At 34.0% G+C, this 22,951-nt stretch overlaps 1 protein-coding gene across 1 annotated transcript; it reads left to right on the plus strand.

Moving 5' to 3' along the window:
• Nucleotides 1–4,999: 4,999 nt before the first annotated feature.
• On the plus strand, nucleotides 5,000–19,341 carry LOC114333295 (uncharacterized). The gene is made up of 3 exons (XM_050645002.1): nucleotides 5,000–5,021; nucleotides 6,856–7,410; nucleotides 16,036–19,341. The coding sequence occupies exons 1-3, from the start codon at nucleotides 5,000–5,002 to the stop codon at nucleotides 16,686–16,688; spliced, it is 1,230 nt and encodes a 409-aa protein (XP_050500959.1). The 3' UTR covers nucleotides 16,689–19,341.
• The last annotated feature ends 3,610 nt before the right edge of the window (nucleotides 19,342–22,951 follow it).

Consider the following 22,951-nt stretch of genomic DNA (forward strand, 5'->3'; position numbering starts at 1 on the left):
CGTTGATGATCAGTTCGTTGTTGATTTCATCTGGCCCTGGCGTTTTGTTTACTTTTAGTTGTTTTAGTATGGTATGTTAAACAGTAAATAGTTAAGTTCAATTAGTTACCACTATAAACAGCCCGGATTAACCGATAATAGTATAAAAGGCCCGGTTTCAGGTAAAATTTATTTTAGGCTTTATTATGGGAGTACCGTCTAGTCAGTGTTAATTGCAAAATACCAACTCTGTCTACCTCGGTGGCTTATCGCTCCGGGTGGGTCTTAACAATGGGCCAGGTAGATAAATTTAATAATATTTACGACCGCACTAATTGAACTCAAACCATTTACTGTCTAACAAACCATACCTCCATGAATTCCTGATAAGTAGGTGTACCTTCCTCTTCATCTCTGTTATCTCTTATATCCTCATCCTCTGAATCTGCCTTGTTGTTGTTTTTGTATAGGCTCGTGAAATGTTTTTCCCAATCTTTTTTGTTTATTTTTGTGACAGTTTTTTTGGTGTTGTATTGTTGTTTTATGTATTCGAACAATTTCTTGTTGTCTTTATTATTCGATTCTAATTTTTGCATTTGTTCAGAGATCCATGTGTTGTTCTTTCTTCTATAGAGTTTCAATGCTTCTTGTTTTTCTTTTCTATATTGGTATAGTTGTTCCTGTTCGGTACTCTGTAGCCATTTGTTTCTTGCGAGGTGCTTCAGTTGACTTTTTTGGTGACATTCGTCATCAAACCATTCTTTCGATTCTTTGTTTTTTTGGAATCCTATTATTTGTTCTGCTGTCTCTATTATGCTGTTCTTAATGTTTTTCCATTCCTCTTCTATTTCTATGATCTCGTACCTACCCAGTTTCTGTTCCAGTTGTTCTGTATATTGTTGCTTTTTTTCTTGCGTTTTCAGTTTGGCTATATTCCATTTCCTCCTTTTTCTTTCCTTATGATTATTTGCTTTGATTATTTTCATCTTAAGTTTTGCTATCAACAATATGTGATCGGTGTCCGCATTTGCCCCTCTATACGACCTTACGTCTTGTACTATTTGTGTCCACTTTTTCAAAATTAGAATATGCTCTATTTGGTTTCCATCGATTCTTCCTGGTATCATCCATGTTATTTTGTATTCTTTTTTATGTTTATGCCTAGTACTAACTATATATGTGTTTGTTGCTGCTGCTAGGTTGCAGATTTTTCCTCCATTATCGTTCGTAGTGTCATGAATGGTTTCTTTGCCTGCTACATTACGATTATAGTCCTCCTTCCCGATCTTTGCATTGAAGTCACCCAATATTATTAATATATCATTCCTCGGAATATGTTTACAGGTTTCTTCCAGGATGTCGTAGAATTCTGCTTTATCTTCTTGGCTTACTTCTTCCGTGGGTGCATAGCAATTGACTATGGAGATGTTGGCTTGTTTATTTTCTATTCTTATGTAAGATATCCTTCCATTAACTGCTTTGAATTGTATAACTTTTTCCCTCATTTTCTTGTTCACCATAAATGCCGTACCATTGGTTCCCTGTTTGTTTCCCCCGCATAGTATGTATATGCTAAAGTTTTTCTTCTCAATTTTTCCTTCTTTCTTCCATCGTATTTCCTGTAGGGCTAGGATTTCTAGTTCGTATTTTTTCATTTCAAGGGCTATTTCTTGCATCTTACCTACTGCTAGCATGGTTCTAATATTCCAAGATCCCATTCTAATGGGTTTCGTTCTTTTCTTCTTATTGAGATTCTTTCTTTCTTTTGTGTGCGTTATTTTGTTTTCGTTAACCGTTTGCATTGCCGAGTCTGTTTCCAGTGGTACTATCTTTTGATTTTCATCAGCTGGTTTTTTGGGAATGTTTCTACTTTACCGTCTTTTCTCCATCTCCACTTTTCATTACCATCCACGGTTAATCCATTGTAGTCCCTTTTAACATTTCTCCCCATGTCTCTTAATTCCTTACACTTTGCTCCTATTTCCTTCTGAATATTTCTTTCTAAGACTGTCATATCTTGGCTTATGAAAATCTTCTCCCCTTTGATATGTCTCAATTTACTTTTCTTCTTCATCACCTTATTTTTTTCTTCTATACTTTCCATTTTCAATAGACAGGTTCTGTCTCCCAGTTTAACTGCTTTCTCTATTTTTGTTCTCTTCCAAGTGCTGTTTGATGAAGTTTGTCATTTTTTCTTTTAGTGCAGCTTCAGCATTCGTATCTATTTTTAGACCCGTTATTACTAGGTTATTTTGCTTCATTTCTTTTTCACACCGTTCTACCCTAATTTTTTTCTTCCGTTCCGTCTTCCGTTTTTTCCTTTGCGATTTGCAGCTTTTTTGTTGGGTTTGCGGGAGATACTGATTCTCTGTCTTTTCTCTTGCGATATTCGATCAGAGGCTCGTCCCTATCCAGCTCCAGCTTTATTATTTTTTTTGCCTATATAATATAATATACCTAGTTTAAATTACGTACTATTTCTTAAATATATACAGTTTTTATAACTACTAGCTTACCAAATAACCGCGAAAAGAGTTAATTTCGGACTATCTCCTCAGAAAATTAACCCCTATCGGTTCTCAGTATGTTTTTATTTTTTTTTTTAATTATCTATTCTCTAATTTTTTTATATATTTCTCATGTATTCTTACAAAAAAAATTCTAATAATGATTGAAATTTTACTAACCGTTCCTTTGGAGCTTTGAATCCCATCTTTATATCTCCGCCAACACTTACAACGTAAAGGTAGAATGTTTTGACACAAAAGTACTAAGTTTTATCACTATTCACTAGTGTTGCCCAAAATCGGTCTTGGTCTTGCAGTCTTGGTCTTGTTCTTGCGTTTTCGCAAGACCAAGACCAAGACCAAGACCGCCTAATTTTAGCAAGACCAAGACCAAGACTTAGCATGCAAGACTTAAGCAAGAACAAGACTAAGCCTGCGAGACTCTCGCGTCTTGCGGTTAGAACTGAAAGTCGTTTTAGGGAGTATATAGGAGAATAAAATATTTTGCACATCTTTAACAGCAGACGATTTCTTTGCCCTGAACTTAATTGTCCAGGTTTTTGGTACGAGTGTACCAATCAAACTGTGTTTTTAAATACATATTTTCTTAACATTCTGTTTTTTAATTCATTCGTTTATGTTGGATAATAAAAAACTTGGTACTTTTTTAACTAGCCATGTTTTTCATCAATGCAGGGTGTTTTAAATAAGTATGGTAACCTTACAGGGTAATTCAGCACGAAAAATAATGACAGTTTGATTTGATTTATAAACATAGGTATGTCCTATTAGAGGTAAAATTCAATAGCTACACTTTGTACATGAGTTTTTTCATGAACACAATTATTGGATATTGAGAAGTTAATGAATTTATCTCCATAAAGTATCATGACGTTGGGATTCAAAATGAAATAGGTAATGAATACAATGTTAATAAATAATTATTAAGTACTAAATAAGTTTATACAAAACAGTTGCCTCTATAGAAAATCACATGTGATAAAAACAGAAGTAATGTTACTGTTAAAATATCAACATCCATTTTATACATACAAAGGTACTATACTAACCATCTATCAAAAATAATAGTCTATTCTTTAAAAAATGAACAATAAGTTTCGTTGTTTGAAAATAAATGCCATTATTTTCGGCGACAGCCACAAAAGTCGCCTGCTTAACCATAAAATAGATAATGTTACCCATTATGTGTAGGCTATCTGTTACAAAGAAATTTAAACCCATATTTTTTTAATCAATCGCCGAACAGAACAGATAATGCACACGAATAATATACAGTTTCAACAATACAATATAACACACAAGTCGCCTGCTTGATCGCAAAATAGATTATGTAAAATATTTGCTACAAAGAAATAATTTAAGCTCATTTCTTTAATCAGTCGCCGAATAGATAATGAACACAAAAATAATAAACATATATGTTTAATAATGTATTGTTGGAAAGATCACTAAATAATATGTATTACCGATTCGGCACTCCAGATTGTAAGGAAAAATTCACTAAGGGCAATAATAAGTTTTAATGACCTTGAAACCGAAATTCACAATCATGTACTTAGTGAAGTATACCATAAATTATCTCAGCAATTAGAATAGAGCCCCAGTTGATTTCTTCAGAGGTGGACAGTATCGTATTGAGTTCAAATTGATGAAAATGTCAAAATCTCTAAAAAGAGCACTTTGTGAGTTTCACCTCTAATAGGAGGGTATGTCCGCAAATGCTTCGTTTCCGAAATAGGGGTATTAAAATTTTTCTTACAAACTGAGGTTTTATTTATTGCTCTAAAACCGGTTGAGATATGCAAATGAAATTTGGTGAGTTTTGTGAGGTAGTTATTGCGCATTTTTGACATACAATTAAGAATTTAATATTCACCATTGGCATGCATACGTAAAAGTCATGCATACGTCATTTTAACATGATTCGTTAGAATTACCCCTTAAAGTTTGCCATACTTATTTAAAAACACCCTGTATTAATGAAAAACATGGCTAGTTGATAAAATACCTAACTTTTTTGTTATACAACATAAGCGAATGAATCAAAAACAGAATGTTAAGAAAACATTAGACTATAGTTGGGTTTTAATTTCAGTATTTTATATGCTAGAATATTCCACAAAATAATGCGAACTTTGAGAAAAAAACACAGTTTGATTGGTATACCCGGTATCCGGTATACAATGACACTTTACCTGTCTAGCAACAATATTTTTCCAGCGATATTGTTAAAGAATACGGCTATATAGCCTTATATATAAGGCTAACAAGTGAGATATTGAAGAGTAAGTTTCACTCTGCTTGTGAAGCAGCTGACGTGCCATAAAATCTGAAACCCATACTGGTCTGTCCAACCCAACGTAGTGAATAAAAATTAAAATTGGCATACTGTGCAGATCTGTCACCGAATTGAATGCTTTTCAAATCACAGATAGTGAATAGCAAATACACTAAAAAATGCATGTTTCTAATAAACTTTAGATAGTTAGAATATGGACACGGATCACTTACACCGTGAGTTCAAACCCCACCCGGTGTCAGATATTTATTAATTTGGATGGTTTTTCCTATGGCTATGATATTCAATCTTAAAATGTACCTACTCTGTTACGTTGTTCTAAGATATGCAATATGCTAATGGGCAGAGACTGCGAGACTTGCAAGACTCTTGCTGCAAGACCAAGACCAAGACCAAGACCAAGACCGGGAGCGCAATACCAAGACCAAGACCAGGTGTACTGCCGCAAGACCAAGACCAAGACTATCTAAGTCTCGTCTTGGTCTTGCATTTGGGCAACACTACTATTCACTAATTACTGATTATGTGTAATGTTTTTTGCCGAACAAAAACACCATCAAAAATACATAGATTTTTCTTAGGACCGTAACAGCAACCCTTGCACTTTCATAAACGTCCCATTTTCGTAAAATTGATAATATTAATAATAAAACTCACGTTTTTGAACGCATTCAAATAAAGTAAATAAAATCAATCAATCAATAAAATCAATCAATTCAAATAAGCTATAAGAATATGTAGATTAAATTCTCTAAGATCCCTTAGCCCAGCCGCACACCAAAGAAACATGAAACGAAAAACATGTTTCATGAACCTAAGACACTGTTAAACAAATCTCAAAGTCCGCCTACCAATGAAACGAGTGTGATTCATGTTCATGACACATTTTTATTTTCGGAGAGTTTCATAAATGGGCGGACGTTTATTTGTTTAGCACTGTTTTATTTCCATGAAACGTAATTTACGTTTCATGTTTCTTTGGTGTGCGGCTGGGCTTAGAGAGGTGTTTGCTCGTAAATAGAGGTTTCAATTCAAACAGCTATACCTCGCTAAATATTCACTGTAGAGACAATCTATGTACAGGGAAATTTTATTTATTAAAAAAGCTACAATTTAGTACTTTATAATTTTTTTCGTATCTCTAGTATTTTCGGAGATATTTCGAAGAAAATGGTAAAAAATACGAAATTGCAAAAAATCAATTTATTTCTAAACTCCAATTTTTTTAAAATTAGGCCTTTCAAATAGGTCAAACTTTTTGGGTGTATTGATAATGCATATATAAAAATAATTACAGAAGGGTGGAGATCAATTTTAATTCGGAGGATAGTCAGGGGGTTGTTTTCAATGATTTTTTCGTAGAAAAAACTAGGTACTAACATTATTTTGCTCATAAGTCGCTTAATTTTTAACGTCTAATTATATACTTGAAAAAAGATCCTGTACGTTTTTCTCGAAAAATGCAAAGTTTTCCCGTTATTTGGCTTTAAATACTTCAAATTATGCATTTGAAGAAAAAAGCTATCATTTAACATGCCGTATCTAGGTTTGTGTTGGTCGTAGAAAAATTATAAAAAAAGGATTTTATTTGTGGTTCTAAAAGATACAATTTTAACATCTACGGTTTTTTTGATTAAATGCATATTTTTCGAGTTATTCTGAAAAAACCCTCTGAGTTTATTCGATTTATTTGTCGAAAAACTGTTACTTTCAACCGCGAATAACTCGAAAAATATTAGTTTTACGAAGAAAACGTAAAGAACATTTTTTTCTTAGAATTATTTTTTCCATCGATTTACATGGTTAAAATGTAACGAAGAATTCCCACCGAGATAAGATGGCAACCACCCCAAGGTTTTAGCGTACAGTGGCATGATATAGAAAATGATCCATGCGCTATTCCCTACCTTCTGTGAGAATTTCAAGTAAATCCATGCTGGACGAAAAAATTGAGAGCCAAAATGCTTCATTTCTTGGCCTATTAAGTTTCATCTTTCATCGATAAATAATACTGCTAATGTTTTTACTTACATTACGTTTTAATTTTAGTTGAAGTTGCTAAAACAAAATGGAAAAGTCTAAGGGACAATTTTAGGGCAGAACTAAAGAAAAGTATTAAAGGGAAATCTGAGAACGATGGCGAGAGTCCGATTGTCTCCAACTGGGTGTGGTTTCAAAAATTGCTTTTTCTAAAGGATCAAATGCTTTCAAGAAAAATGAGTCTTCAAAGGTCTACTGTCACTCCCGGTTCAGCCTACGTACTGACAATGAATGAAGGTTTGCAAGAAGATGACACTTACGACGATAGCAATAGCGTATATCCTATTAAAACTGAGATTGATATTGACAATTCGGAAATAGAAGACCAATCTTCATATACAGATCAAGAAACACCAACCATATCAAGCAGTATGTATGGTACGAAAAGGAAAAGAGATGAAGATGGGATTGAATCTGAATTATTGAACTTAGAAAGAAAGAAAATCCAACTTATCCAAACACAACTAGCTCACTCTTACGATAATCAAAAGTTGAAACCTGAAGATGATTTACATCACTTTTTATTAAGTCTTTATAAACCTTTAAGTGATCTACCAAATCATCGTCAGATGTATCTTCGCATTAAAATACAACAATTGATATATAACGAAATGATCGATGCAGATCAATCCAGAGAGCAAATTAACGCAACGACGAGTTAACAAAAGTATATATGTTACAGTTCAAGTTGATTCTCAGTTAGAGTTGACTCCAACTAGTTGAAGTCAACTCCAACTGAAACGAGCAGTATAAGTTGATTTTAAAAATTTAAATCAACTTTTACTAGTTGGAGTTTACTCTTCCTGGATCGATTCAGTAAATGTTGATTATACGAGAATCGCAAGTGCATTTTTGATAAGTGTGCCTTTCTTTGTTTTGACCGTTTCAACTACTTATTAGTATAGTCTGTAACGTCGCCCCCGTTAGGTAAATTATTCTGATTGGATTTTTTGCACAAACTTCTCAAAGAAATACATCCATATAACAATCCTTATAACAAATACACAGGGTGTCACGCGGTACCGCGGTCGAAAAATTGTTAACCAATTTTTGTTAACCAAATTCACAAAAATAATTTTTATCTACTCTATCTCATATTATGTAAAAATGTAAAGGTTTTATTGTGTGAAAATTGTAAATATAGGTAGCAGTACATGAAGAGTTTAAAGTGTGTCTGAAGTAACAATGTATTTTAAATGGGTTTTACTTTTTGGCACTGTTTTTTAGCACACTTTCATATAATTAAACATCCTTAACCCGGGAGTAGTCGCGCTCACTTCTGTAACGTCGATAGTCGCGTGTGAGATTCTATCTCAAAATACGAATTTAAAACAAATTTTTATTTTGTACTATTTTTATCTACTTTTTATATTGAAAATATATATTTCTAACAATTTTATTAAAAAAACTTGTGTTAACGGCCACCTGCCAACATCGGCCACCTGTCCTAACGGCCAGTTTAAAAATTTCCCAAACCAATTATATGAAATGTAGACTACAAAAACTGGCAATACCGTCCACCTTACTATATCGGCCAATAATTCTTTCATTTTTAGTGGCCGTTACTGACAAATTTTACTGTACAGTAAAACCTATGTTAATGGCCACCTGCCAACATCGGCCACCTGTCCTAACGGCCAGTTTAAAAATTTCCCAAACCAATTATATGTAGACTACAAAAACTGGCAATAGCGACCACCTTTCTATATCGGCCAATAGTTCTTTCATTTTTAGTGGCCGTTACTGACAGGTTTTACTGTATTACGAAAAAGGATGAAATGTGAGATTCTATCTAACGGCGCGACTACTCGCGGGTTAAAGCTAATTGGCTCTCCCCAAAGCCATAAATTCCACAAAAAAAAGAAGAAGAAAAGAAAAAAAAATCCTACGCATTACTACACCATTCCTCGAGGCACTTACGAAATTTTTTTAAAATTGCAAAATTTTTCATCAAGTTATCGCGATAAAGGATAAAAATTGAGATTCTATCTCACCGCGCGACTACTCGCGGGTTAACTTTCGCCTTCGGGAGGAAATCAGACACGCCCTTAAAACAACAACTGAAATGCTCACAAAACAGCGACCACGGAAGCAAAGATGGATGATAGAGGAAATATTGGATTTAATGGATGAAAGAAGAAAATGCAAACAGCACAAAGCAATGTACAAAGCACTAAATAGAACCATTAAACAAAAAATAAAAATTGCAAAAGAAAAATGGATAACAGAACAATGTGAAGAAATCGAAAACTTATATAAAAACATATGATGACTTCCATCTGTATAAGAAACTCAAGGAATTCACAGGCACGACATACTCACAAGGACCAAATAATCTAATCAACGCAGAAGGCAAACTGATTTCAAGCCCTGAAGAACAAATAAACATGTGGGAAGACTATATAAAGGAACTCTTCTATGACATCAGAGAACCTTCTACATTAAATACCGAAAACGACGAAGGTCTTCCAATACTAAAGGCCGAACTGGAATATGCTCTACGTCAACTAAAAAACAACAAATCTGTAGGAAAAGATGAAATACCAGCTGAGCTATTGAAGTTAATCAACGAGGAAAACTTAGACCTTCTTCTTGGACTATTTAATAATGTTTACAATACAGGGACTATCCCTAAAATATGGCTTGAATCAGTCTTCATACCACTGCCTAAAAAGAATAACGCCAAATTATGCCAGGACTTCCGCCTTATAAGTCTATTAAATAACATTCTGAAGCTTTTCTTGCGTATCATACAGAACAGAATATATTATAAAAAATGTGATGAGGTCACCGGTCAAGAACAATTTGGCTTCAGGAAAGATATGGGGACACGAGAAGCAATATTCTGTCTTCAAACTCTGGCACAAAAATACAAAGATCAGCAAGCAGACCTTTTTATCTGTTTCATAGATTTTGAGAAAGCGTTCGATAGGGTGAAGCACAAGACCTTGATAGAAAGATTGAATGACATCGGAGTCGACAAAAGAGATTCTAAAATTATAAAGGCTATTTATTGGAATCAGACAGCACTCATAAAGACCAATGGTAATACGTCAACGCCAATTGAAATACAACGAGGTGTTAGACAGGGTTGTGTGCTATCACCCATACTTTTAACGTCTACTCTGAGGTAATATTTGCGAACTCTTTATCGCACCCTTCAGAAGGAATCAAGATAAACGGTCAGAGAGTAAATAACATCCGCTATGCAGATGACACAGTATTAATGACTGATTCGGACCATAGTCTGCAGATACTGTTGGATAGGGTTACTGAGAGTTGTGAAAAAATGGGGATGAAGATCAATACTGCGAAAACCAAAGTTATAAGAATATCAAGGAACAAAAATTTACCTCTTCCAATAAATATGTGAAACACCAACAGCTTGAATACGTAAGCCAGTACAAATATCTTGGTTGCTGGTTCAACAATCAACTTGATTAGAAACAAGAAGTCAAGAGCGAGAATAGAGGTAGCCCGACAGGGGTTTATCAAAATGAAAAGCTTATTCTGTAACAGTAGCATTAATATCAGCCTTAGATGTCATTTTCTGCATTGCTATGTGTGGTCAATACTTTTGTATGGAACGGAGGCCTGGACACAACACAACACTGATGAACAAGTTGGACGCCTTTGTACTCTGGATTATAGAAGAGACTAGAAAATACCTTGGACAACCCACACCACCAACGAATATGTTCTGAGGAGAATAGGTACAGATAGGGAACTGCTAAAAATCATTAAAGTCAGAAAAGTTAGCTACCTGGGACACAAAATGAGAAACTAAAAGTACCGCCTCACGCAACTGATCATCCAGGGTAAGAGTGAAGGAAAACGGAGTTCCGGTAGGCGCCAGATTTCATGGTTTAGAAATATCAGAAACTGGACCGGCCTTGATTTAACATCTTTGTTTAGAGCCGCATTGGACAGAGACAGATTTGCCAGTGTAGTCGCTAAACTGCACTAAAGGAGAAAGCACCACAAGAATAAGAACTTTCGACTTGTCATGGTGATGACATGTGAGCTATAAATTACAAAAAAAGTTTTGACAGTTTTGTGGTTTCACAGAAGTTTGAATTTTTAAATGTCAAAATGGTGAAATGGTACATCTCACTCGCACTCACATTGATAGCTGCGTCAATACGCTCCTAGCGCTCATTGTTAATAATTAATAATAACCGCTTAGTAATAAAATAATAACAAAAATTTCTTCAGTATCTTGTAGGGGGCTCGTTAAAATTTTATTTGGTGACTTTCGGACTTTCATAATAATAATTTTTAACTGAGTTATTAAGCCTTGAAAATGGTCATTTTCGTATTTTGCAAATTTTAAATCGCGTATAACTCGAGAACAACAAAATTTTACAGAAAAATCACAAAAGACCTCTTTTGCTCCGAATGACCCAAATGATGTAAAGAAAATTGTCCTAAATAAACAAAAATGTCCTAAATTTTTTTGTGAGTTTGTTTAAAAAAATTGTTTAAACAATTTTTCGACCACAGTACCATCTGACACCCTGTGGATTCGTTATAAGGACCTCTTTTTTAGTAAGTTTGTGCAAAAAAATCGAACTAGAATAATTTAATTAACGGGAGCGACGATACAGCCTAGACTAATTTTAACATATTCAGTAACATTTAATTTCTAGAATCGGCTGTTTGTGTGAATCAGAATCAACTTTTACTAAATGGCATTGGGAAGAGTATACTTTTCCTAGTTGGAGTCTACTTTTACTAGTAAATATTGAATATAAATCTTCATTTTATATTTATAATCAACTTTTACTGAAACCAGCCGTTAGAGTTGACTCCAACTAGTTGGAGTCAACTCCCACTGAATAATCAACTTGAACTGTAACGTATATATTTCAATCAGTAGATAATAAATAGACGGCCTTAGTGTGACGTCACGGCCAACTGCGGCTATATTCAGTGTTATTATTACTTTCCAAATAAAGATTGTAAACACGTTGAAAAGATAGAGTTTACCGAATCTCAAGACTTTTATTAGTGTAAAGTTAAAATTTTGCTTCCTGTGCTATTATAGTGTTTTTTTAATTTCACTATCTTAATTCGGTCTCCTAAACCTTACTTCACTCATACATACATTTTATTGCTATTTATATAAAACATAATGCTTTATTATTTACACAACCTTGTAAAATTGTTATCGTTACTACAACAATACTTACATATTGCAAAAAACGGAAATATTCTCTGTAAAAACTGAAAAAACAATAAAAAAATACAAATTTGCCACACTAAACAACGTTTGTTTGGAAATGTTTGGAAAAATCTGACATTATGTCAATAAAAATTGACACCACGCCATCACTCCGGCCGTCTATTTGCTACGAAGCATTATAATAATTTATAGTTTTTCAATATGGTCCAGGTTGTAATGCCGCTCTCGTAGGCGTATTTCCGTTTGCGTGTTCATTTAACGACAGCGCGGTTTTGAAATAGACATGGAAACGGCAACACGTATTTGGTTCCTAACAAGTGTTGCTTTGAAAGAGGTTTGTACCGAACTGCGAACTACGCACGGGTTTGTACTGAAACATGCGGCGTTAGAATACTATACACCAGTGCACAGTACTAATTCTATATTCGTTAATTCGTTTCATGTGTTTCATCAATTTTCAAATAAATATACAGGGTGTTTCATTAATAATTGTCCATACAGTAACTGGAGAAACCTTAGCACAAAATACGTAGATTTAACCTAAAACACCTAAATAAAATGTAGTTCCTTACTGAGTTACAGGGTGTTTTATCTAAAAATTTAAAAACTATTTTTGCTCGGCATTTTAAAACTATTCGACGTATCCTTTTCATACTTGGCAGGAAGTATAGGTACTGTACACACTACTAAATTATGTTAAACAGACGTTTGTGCCTATTACCAGAGGCGTACAACGGGGGAAAGTGAATGGTTGACCCTTTCCAAATTCTACGCCACTGGCGAAATTGCTATTTTAGTTCAATTTTTGGATTCTCCAATACTTTCTATGAAAATAATATACTCTTCATTCGTATCGATAAAGTCATTAGTTTTCGAGATCTTTTAAGTTAAAAATGAAACGACACGGTTATTTTGATTAATGTATTGTGTCGCTTCATTTTTAATTTCAAACATCTCGAAATCTAATCATTTTATCGTTACGAATGAACAGTACATTATTTACATAAAAAGTATTGCAAAATCAAAAATTTACACTAAAATAGCAATTTCGTCAGTGGCGTAGAATTTGGGAAGGGTCAACCAGTCACTACCCCCTGTCGTATGCCTCTGGTAGTAGCTAGAAAAGTTTATTTATCTTAATTTAGTAGGGTGTACAGTACCTACACTTTTTGCCAAGTATGATAAGGATACGCCAAATAGTTTTAAAATACTGGGTACAAATAATTTTTAAATTTTAATCATATGAATCATTTTAATCAAAATAACTGTGCCGTTTCATATTTAACTTCAAATATCTCGAAAACTAATGACTTTATCGTTACCAATGAAGAGTATATTATTTACGTAGAAAGTATTGGAGAATTTAAAAATGGCACTAAAATAGTAATTCCTCCAGTGGCGTAGAATTTGAGAAGGGTCAACCATTCACCATCTCCTGTCGTACGCCTCTGGTAGGAGCTAGAAACGTTTGTTTATCGTAATTTAGTAGGGTGTCTAGTAGTCGCACTTTCTGCCAAGTATGAAAAGGATACGTCGAATAGTTTAAAAATGCTGAGCAAAAATAATTTTTAAATTTTTAGATAAAACACCCTGTAACTCAGTAAGGAACCACATTTTATTTAGGTGTTTTAGGTTAAATCTTCGTATTTTGTGCTAAGGTTTCTCCAGTTACTGTACGGACAATTATTAATGAAACACCCTGTATTTGTGTTTTCTACTACAAAAATTTTTATTATTTACAAATCTACTCTTTACTACCAATACTTTCTATATACCAATTTTATGCAAAATGGCATATTATATATACCAAAAAAATATTATTCGGTGGATCTATGTAAACAAAACATAATTTCGCAACATCAAAGGTTCCTTCTTTTCAACGAAAACTTTTCGTTTATAAATTCGCAAAAGTGTATGTGTTATTGCGTTGCCGCTCCTGAAATATCTAGAGGCCACCTAGCGATGTATTCATATGTAGTTTTGTCTTCTGAATCCAAATCTGAAAACGGCATTTCGCTATCTCTAACCATCTTCGAGATATCCGGCCTCAAAGTCGTCATTGTGACGTCACAAGCCTCCTTTAAATTGTCATTTTCTTCCGACATAGAAACGTCAACTCTACTTTGTTTTCGTTTGACGCAACTAAACGTCAACATAATATTGAAATATTAGATATAAATTTTATTTATTTATGTTAATGTAATGTTAAATTACACTTCACTATTTTTAAGGAAAACTGTTTATTTTGTTTATTTTTATCAGATATCAAATCTATATTATACTTGGTATGTCAAAAAATATGAAGTTCGATCAATATTAAAGTGTCTTTATTTTTGACAATATTGAAAAGTGTTATTATAAAAAGTTGTTTGGAGTTAAAAACTATGTTCTAATATGCAATTACTTGTACATCCTTCGAAAGATAAAAAAAATATTTGAAAATTTTTCTCAAAATAGAATACCAATATCATTTTCATTAATAACTCTTTTATTATTAATTTTACGAAGAAAAGTTATTCTTCATAAAAAGATCTATGTATATAAATCCCGTTCACAGCGTAATACGCCTTAGGGTTCCCGTTCGCCAAGCCTGTCTATTCTGCCAGTCTTCTTCAAAAGATCTGCATGGTCTAAAATCTAAGATGCAATCATCATATATCACATTTTATCAATTTTATTCGAGGTATGTCAAAAAATATGAATTTCGCTCGAGAGTAGAGTACCTTTATACATAGTTCACAATATTTAAATTAGGATATAATTGCATATTAAAACATAGCATTTAATACTAAACAACTTTTCATAATAGAAATTTTCTATATTATGAATTTAAATACGTAAATAAACAAAGTTTTCGTTATGACAATGCTCGCATTTTCAGCTTGTTATTTATAAATTAGTTTATAAATTTTCTACTTTAAAAAAATTTTCAAAAAATTAAGGTAGTACCGAAATGTTATCTTTAAAAAACTATTATGATACGTAAACATTTTTTTGCAACGCACAATAATACTTTAATGTTGCTTATTAAAAAAGCTACAATTTAGTATTTTATAATTTTTTTCGTATCTCTAGTATTTTCGGTGATATTTTGAAGAAATTGGTAAAAAATACGAAATTGCAAAAAATTAATTTATTTTTAAACTCCAGTTTTTTTAAAATTAGGCCTTTTAAATAGATCAAACTTTTTGGGTGTATTGATAATACATATATAAAAAGAATTACAGAAGAGTGGAGATCAATTTTAATTCGGAGGATAGTTAGGGGGTTGTTTTCACTGATTTTTTCGTAGAGAAAAGGTACCGACGTTATTTTGCTCATAAGTCGCTTAATTTCTAGCTAGAAACTTTTTTTCTTTTTTTTGAAACGTCTAATTATATATGTACTTGAAAAAAGATTTTGTAAGTTTTCCTCGAAAAATGCAAAGTTTTCCGTTGTTTGGCCTTAAATATTTCAAATTATGCATTTGACGAAAAAAGTTAACATTTAACATGCCGTATCTCGGTTTGTGCTGGTCGTAGAAAAATTTAAAAAATATTTTATTTGTGTTTCCAAAAGATACAATTTTAATACCTACAGTTTTTTTGATTAAATGCATATTTTTCGAATTATTCTCAAAAAACCCTCTAAAAAAGTCAATTTTTCCGTCGAAAAACTGTTACTTTCAACCGCGAATAACTCGAAAAATATTAATTTTACGAAGAAAACGTAAAGAACCTTTTTTTCTTAGAATTACTTTTTTTATCGATTTGCATGGTTAAAATGTAACGAAAAATTCCCACCGAGAGGGGATGGCAACCACCCCCAAGTTATTAGTGTACAGCGGCATGATATAGAAAATTATCCCTGCGTTATTTCCTACCTTGTGTGAAAATTTCAAGTAAGTCCATGGTGGACGAAAAAATTGCGAGCTAAAATGCTTCATTTCTTGGCCTATTAAGTTTCATCTTTCATCGATAAATAATACTGCTAATGTTTTTACTTACATTACGTTTTAATTTTAGTTGAAGTTGCTAAAACAAAATGGAAAAATCTAAGGGACAATTTTAGGGCAGAACTAAAGAAAAGTATTAAAGGAAAATCTGAGAATGATGGCGAGACTCCGCTTGTTTCCAACTGGGTGTGGTTTCAAAAATTGCTTTTTCTAAAGGATCAAATGCTTTCAAGAAAAATGAGTCTTCAAAGGTCTACTGTTACTTCCGGTTCAGCCTACGTACTGACAATGGATGAAGGTTTGCAAGAAGATGACACCTACGACGATAGCAATAGCGTAGATCCTATTAAAACTGAGATTGACTTTGGCAATTCGGAAATAGAAGACCAATCTTCATATACAGATCATGAAACACCAACCATATCAAACAGCATGTATGGTACGAAAAGGAAAAGAGATGAAGATGGGATTGAATCTGAATTATTGAACTTAGAAAGAAAGAAAATCCAACTTATCCAAACACAACTAGCTCACTCTTACGATAATCAAAAGTTGAAACCTGAAGATGATTTACATCACTTTTTATTAAGTCTTTATAAACCTTTAAGTGATCTACCAAATCATCGTCAGATGTATCTTCGCATTAAAATACAAGAATTGATATATAACGAAATGATCGATGCAGATCAATCCAGAGAGCAAATTAACGCAACGACGAGTTAACAAAAGTATATATGTATTTCAATCAGTAAATAATAAATAGACGGCCGGAGTGTGACGTCACGGCCAACTGCGGCTATATTCAGTGTTTATTACTTTCCAAATAAAGGTTGTAAACACGTTGAAAAGATAGAGTTTACCGAATCTCAAGACTTTTAATTAGTGTAAAGTTAAAATTTTGCTTCCTGTGCTATTTTTTATGTTTAATTACTTATAGAGTTTTTTTTTAATTTCACTATCTTAATTCGGTCTCCTAAACCTTACTTCACTCATACATACATTTTATTGCTATTTATATAAAATATAATGCTTTATTATTTACACAACCTTGTAAAATTGTTATAGTAACTACAACAATACTTACATATTGCAAAAAACGGAAATATTATTTGTAAAAACTAAAAAAACAATAAAAAAATACAAATTTGCCACACTAAACAACGTTTATTTGGAAAGGTTTGGAAAAATCTGACATATATGTCAATAAAAATTGACACTTCTACGCCATCACTCCGGCCGTCTATTTGCTACGAAGCATTATAATTTAGTTTTTCAATATGGTCCAGGTTGTAATGCCGCTCTCGCAGGCGTATTTCCGTTTGCGTGTTCATTTAACGACAGCGCGGTTTTGAAATAGACATGGCAACGGCAACACATATTTGGTTCCTAACAAGTGTTGCTTTGAAAGAGGTTTGTACCGAACTGCGAACTACGCACGGGTTTGTACTGAAACATGCGGCGTTCGAATGCTATACACCAGTGCAGAGTACTACGTCTCTATTCGTTTCAGGTGTTGTTTAGATATTATATTAATTTGCATTTCTACAAAAATCATTTTCAAATAAATATATTTGTGTTTTCTACTACAAACTTTTTATTATTTACAAATGGATTCTTTACTACAAATACTTCCTATATACAAATTTTATGCAAAATGGCATATTTAACCCAAAAAATATTATTCGTTGGATCTATGGAAATAAAACATAATTTCGCAACACCAAAGGTTCCTTCTTTTTATTTATAAATTAGTTTATAAATTTTCTACTTTAAAAATATTCGAAAAATTAAAGTAGTACCGAAATGTTATCTTTAAAAAACCATTATGGTACGTATACATTTTTTGAAACGGACAATAATACTTTAATGTTCTATTAAAAGCATAATTTAATTTTAGCTGAACAATTTGTGATTAACTAGGAGCTATTAAATAGGAGCTATTTGTGGTAAACAGTTGAAATCTTTGATATTACGAAATTATGTTTTGTTTTCACAGATCCAAGGAATGAAAATGTTTTGGTTAAATATGTCACTATGCTTGCATAAAATTGGTATATTATAGAAAGTATTGGTAGTAGCAAGCAAGCAAGCAATTTGATTCAACCCGACCTGTGGGAGATGTCCACCCTATCGAGAAAGTACATTCGGGTGTAACAATTCATTGGGGCGAGGTGTTTTGACCCGAGTAAAAACAGGGATCATCCCACCTCGCTCCAATGCCCCAGGCCATCCCTTTCCCCCCATAGCACACTGATGCGCGATGGGGGCACAACTATCGTAGCCAAATGCTCTTCACAATGGAATCCTGGGTAATAAGATTCCAATGTGGTGCCCTAATCGAATTACAAAACTAGGCCAGCGTGAAGCGCTCTATGCCTTTATCTTCTAGTTACTTATCCGCGGTACTAAAATTGCTTGCTTGGGCCTTAAGTCACTGTACCAAGCCCCACTGAGCTCGGTCCAATGGCTTGGTGCTCAAGAATTTTATGATTTTTGTGTTTTTCATGTTTTTTTTTTTGGTGGCTTACGCCTTTTTTTTGTTTTTTTTTTGTGTTTTTTGTTGGCTTGCGCCTTTTCCTCTATTTTCTTACTGGCTGACTTACCTGGTCGTGGTGTTGAACCTACGCTTGGTTTGCTTGTTTCTTCGGCACTAGGTGTTTCGAGCTACGAACTGACTACTACTTTCACTTTTACTTTTTCTTTTACTTTGTCCCTCTTTGTTTGCTTTATTCGATTTACTTTAATCCACTATTTGCTGTTTAGGACGTTTGTGCTTCCATCGGTGGAACGCATCGTACCCTAGCATCTCTCGCAGTATGTGACTTGGGTGGTGCGCCAGCTCCGCGAATTTGACCCTTGCTTTATCTGTCATCATTTCGGTGACTCTCACCTGTTGAAGTTCTCTGAGCAGGAATCTTTCTGCGACGTATCTTGGGATTCTGGCTGCTTCTCTTAAGCTGCTATTGTGGACCGCTTTTATCTTCTTTTTGTGGGTGTTGTATACTTGTCCCCATGCGAGAGGTGCGTATGTTAATACCGGTAATATTATGGTATTTATTAGTCTTAACCTCGTTTTTAGTCTTAATTTACTTTTTCTTCCTGTGAGTCCTCTTAATGTTGCTCTCGCCATGTTGGCCTTCTGTACTGTGGCTTCTACGTGTTTTTGGAAGGTTAATCCTTTGTCCATGATGACTCCCAGGTATTTAGCTTAATTTTTCCACTCGATGGGCTTGTTCAGCACCGTCAGCTGTTCTTCTGGCTGTTGTCTTCCTTTCTTATATAGTACCGCTTGCGTCTTTTCGGAGTTGATGGCTATCTTCCATTTTATACACCATTCCTCGATGTCTTCTAACGCTGTTTGCGGGTTGGTCACTGCGATGTCTACGTTTCTGTGTTTGGCCGCTATCGCTGTATCGTCGGCGTAGAGGCTCATTAGGGTATCTGGTGTTCTAGGTAAGTCAGTGGTGTATATTGTGTACAGCAGAGGTGACAGGACCGCTCCCTGCGGCACTCCAGCCTCCGGGCTTCCGAGCTCGAACAGGACTTGTCCTATCCGAACCCTGAAGCTCCGGCCGCCTAAGTACGAGGAGATTAGCCTCGTCATCGCTCCGCTGTACCCATAACCTCGCATTTTGTATATGAGCCCCTTGTGCCATACAGGAATGCTGCTCCAGTGTACTGCTTGTCGTTGAATCCAGCTGCTATGTACTCAGTTAATCTAAGTACTTGTAGCTCGCTGGAGTGCTCTGGTCTGAATCCGAATTGAGCTTCTGGGATTATCTCTAATCTGTTTGTTTCCGTTTGCAGTCTCCTGAGAATAATTCTTTCCACTATCTTGCTGATCGCTGGGAGTAAGCTGATGGGCCTGTAGTTCAGCGGGAATGTGTGGTTCTTGCCAGGTTTTGGGATCATGATGACATGGGCCTCTTTCCATCTGTTCGGGAATACTTTGTATCTTAATATCGCGTTCACTATGTTTGTAAAGTACACTATAGCTCTTATAGCCAAATACTTTAGGGCTCTATTTGTTATTTCGTCTAGACCAGGCGCTTTTCTCGGTGAACTGTTTCTTATATGTTCGTTGATTTCTTTCGGTGATGTTGGGGGAATGATGTCTTCTGGGTCCTCTGGTCCTTCTTCTTGCTCTTCGACTTCTTCCATGAAGTCTACGTCCTCGTCTTGGTGGAAGTTTAACCTGCATTCTCTTTCGAGTGTAGACCTCATCACCTCTGCTTTTTCTTCTATGGTATACACCATGCCGTTTTCTCCATGTAATGGGGGGATGGGTTTTCTGTCACTTCTCATCATTTTCTGGAGCTTCCAGACATTTTTCATGTTTGAGTCTAGCTCTTCCATCTCTTGTACGAAGTAGTATTGGTAGTAAAGGGTCGATTTGTAAATAATAAAAAATTTTGAATTATGTAGTAGAAAACACACACAAATGCATTTATTTGAAAATGCTTTTTGTACAAACGCATATTAATAGACAACACGTGAAACATAAAGGCGTATTCGTAGTACTGCGCACTGGTATGTAGCATTCCAATGCCGCATGTTTCGGTACAATACAAACCCATACGTAATTTGGAGGTTATCTCTTTCAAATCAACACTTATTTGGAACCAAATTTGTATTGCCGTTTCCGTGTCTATTTGAAAACGGCGCTGTCGTGAAATGAACACTCAAACGGAAATACGCCTCCCTTAGACAAAATGTTTCTGAATCGGTTTTTTTGTGGATTCTTGTTCAAAAATATCTCCTCTAAAAAATTCTTAAATTCTATTTCGCCTGGCGAAATTTTTGGATAATTGTTTGAACAATTTTTTTGCACAAATAAAAAAATCACTTTTTTGTCTGGAAAATATTTTTTAGGTTTTCTAGGCGATTTTAATCAAAAAAGGTCTGTTGTCCTTTTTCTATGAAGTTGATAGTTTTCGAGTTATTAGCGATTTAAAATCTGAAAAATACGAAAATACGCACTTTCGAGACTTGATAACTCCTATTATGTAAATTATTATTTTTGGGGTTGTCAAGTGCCAAATAGAAGTTTAAACATTCAGTTTCAAGATTATGAAGAGTAATCGTGGCCAATTTCAATTTAGACCGTTGTTTTTTAATTGTAAATACATAATGCGTGTCCACTTGATTTTTATTTTTCGCACTTGAATTATCCGCGTAATTACGTATAATATGCGAGAAAGACGCACCATATAGTGCGGCGCGTCACGGTGGCTTCAAACATGATCGACGCAGCTGAACGCGCATAATAATTAACAATTAAACAACAACTGTATAAATTTAAATAAGCTCCGTTTACCCTTCAGAATTTTGAAATTGAACTCGAAAACTATCAACAGAGAAAAATGACATAAAACCTTTTTAAAATGACTCAAAAATAAAAAAAAAATCCAGAGCGGAAGAAAGTGAAAGAAAATTAGGTGTTGAAAATTCTGGGAAAATTGTCAACCTGGTTGAAAAAAGATTACGAGAATTTTCCCTGAATTTTTAACACCAAGGTAATTTTCTTTTGATTTTTTAATTTTCTTAGGACGATTTCCAGAGTGGAAATCGAAACGTCAAACAGTGGTATTTAAGAAAGAAAAACGTGAGTATTGGAATTTGTTTAAGAAAATTGTTTAAGAGGAAACAGTAGCGATCAACAGGTAGCGAAAATGCGTTTTAAGATTGCGGCTGTAATTTTAAATATTTGTTCGAGATATTTGGCACACGTATTCGTAATATAATAAAGAATGGCGGTACAGAGCCCAATTTGAAAAATATATTAATATGTGGAAATTACTCTGTAATTAAATACAATATTAAAAAAACGAGCATGTACCGCCATTAAGAAGAACAAAAAAATACGCTTTTAAACAAAAAATTTTAGTAGTTCCAAAATGACACAAAATCTAGGCATCGGATAAAAAAGTTTATTTGAAGAAAGTGTATTTTTTGTTCTTTTCCAGAGTAATTTCCACATATTATTATATTTTTCAAATTGGGCTCTGTACCGCCATTCTTTATTATATTACGAATACGTGTGCCAAATATCTCGAAAAAATATTCAAAATTACAGCCGCAATCTTGGAACGCGTTTTTGCTACCTGTTGATCGCTACTGTTTCCTCTTAAACAATTTCTGCAAGTAAATTCATCCGGCACCCTTGTTTAAAGATGATATTTTTAGTAGGAATCCGCAAAAAACGGATTAACTTGGAGGAATACGATTAATGACTATGAAAATTTGTATTTTATTTCTGGGTAGTGATTTCTACTTTTTTAAGGAATTATCTTGTAATAGTAGGGGAGCAAAGTATGCTCCCCTACTAATTTGCAGTTACTCGAGCGTTATGGGGACCTATTGGGTTGTGACTATTAGGTCCTAAAATCGAAAAAAGTTAAGTAAAATTTTCCATTTGAGCGGGCGCCATTTTTTAATTTAATTTTCCATTTCCAATATTCGTTTTTTCTGATTATAGCGCCATCTATCCATAATTCGAAAAAATGTCTCGAATAAAAGTTGCTTATTTTTACGTAGAGAATCAATATCTGCAATAAAAATTTGGGGTCCCATTTAAGATTTTAAAGTAACCTCCTTCGTGGGCGGTCGTGATTGGTACCATTCGATAGATTTTTCAAAAACATTTTAAAGTGTATTTTGCAGTTTTTTGATCTGATGTTCATTTTGCGAAATATCGCGGGGTTTGTATTTAAAATTTTAAATTTACCCCCACTCCTCTCCATGTGGGGTCATGTTTAGTACCATTCGATAGATTTTTGAAAAATATTGAAGACGTATTTTTTAGTTTTTCGATCTTTTTTTTTTGTGAAACTTTTTGACTCTCCCATTTCCTTACGCTCAAATCGTCAGATTTTTGAAATATACACTCTTTGCATTGTACTTAACTTACCTTATCTTAATTTGACAGTTTCAAGTATTTTTAAGGATAGATTTTTTTCAAGCTCCCCTTAACGAACTTACCTGTG

The sequence above is a fragment of the Diabrotica virgifera genome, chromosome 2 (assembly GCF_917563875.1).
Source record: "Diabrotica virgifera virgifera chromosome 2, PGI_DIABVI_V3a".
Lineage (NCBI taxonomy): Eukaryota > Metazoa > Arthropoda > Insecta > Coleoptera > Chrysomelidae > Diabrotica > Diabrotica virgifera.

What these genes read in the sequence shown, in the direction of transcription:
- LOC114333295 (XM_050645002.1), top strand. Translation starts at nt 5,000, where the DNA reads ATGGACACGGATCACTTACACC. An exon ending in GGACACGGATCACTTACACC is followed by an intron (nt 5,022 to 6,855) that starts GTGAGTTCAAAC and finishes TTTTAATTTTAG; the next exon opens with TTGAAGTTGCTAAAACAAAA. An exon ending in AAGTGATCTACCAAATCATC is followed by an intron (nt 7,411 to 16,035) that starts GTCAGATGTATC and finishes TTTTAATTTTAG; the next exon opens with TTGAAGTTGCTAAAACAAAA.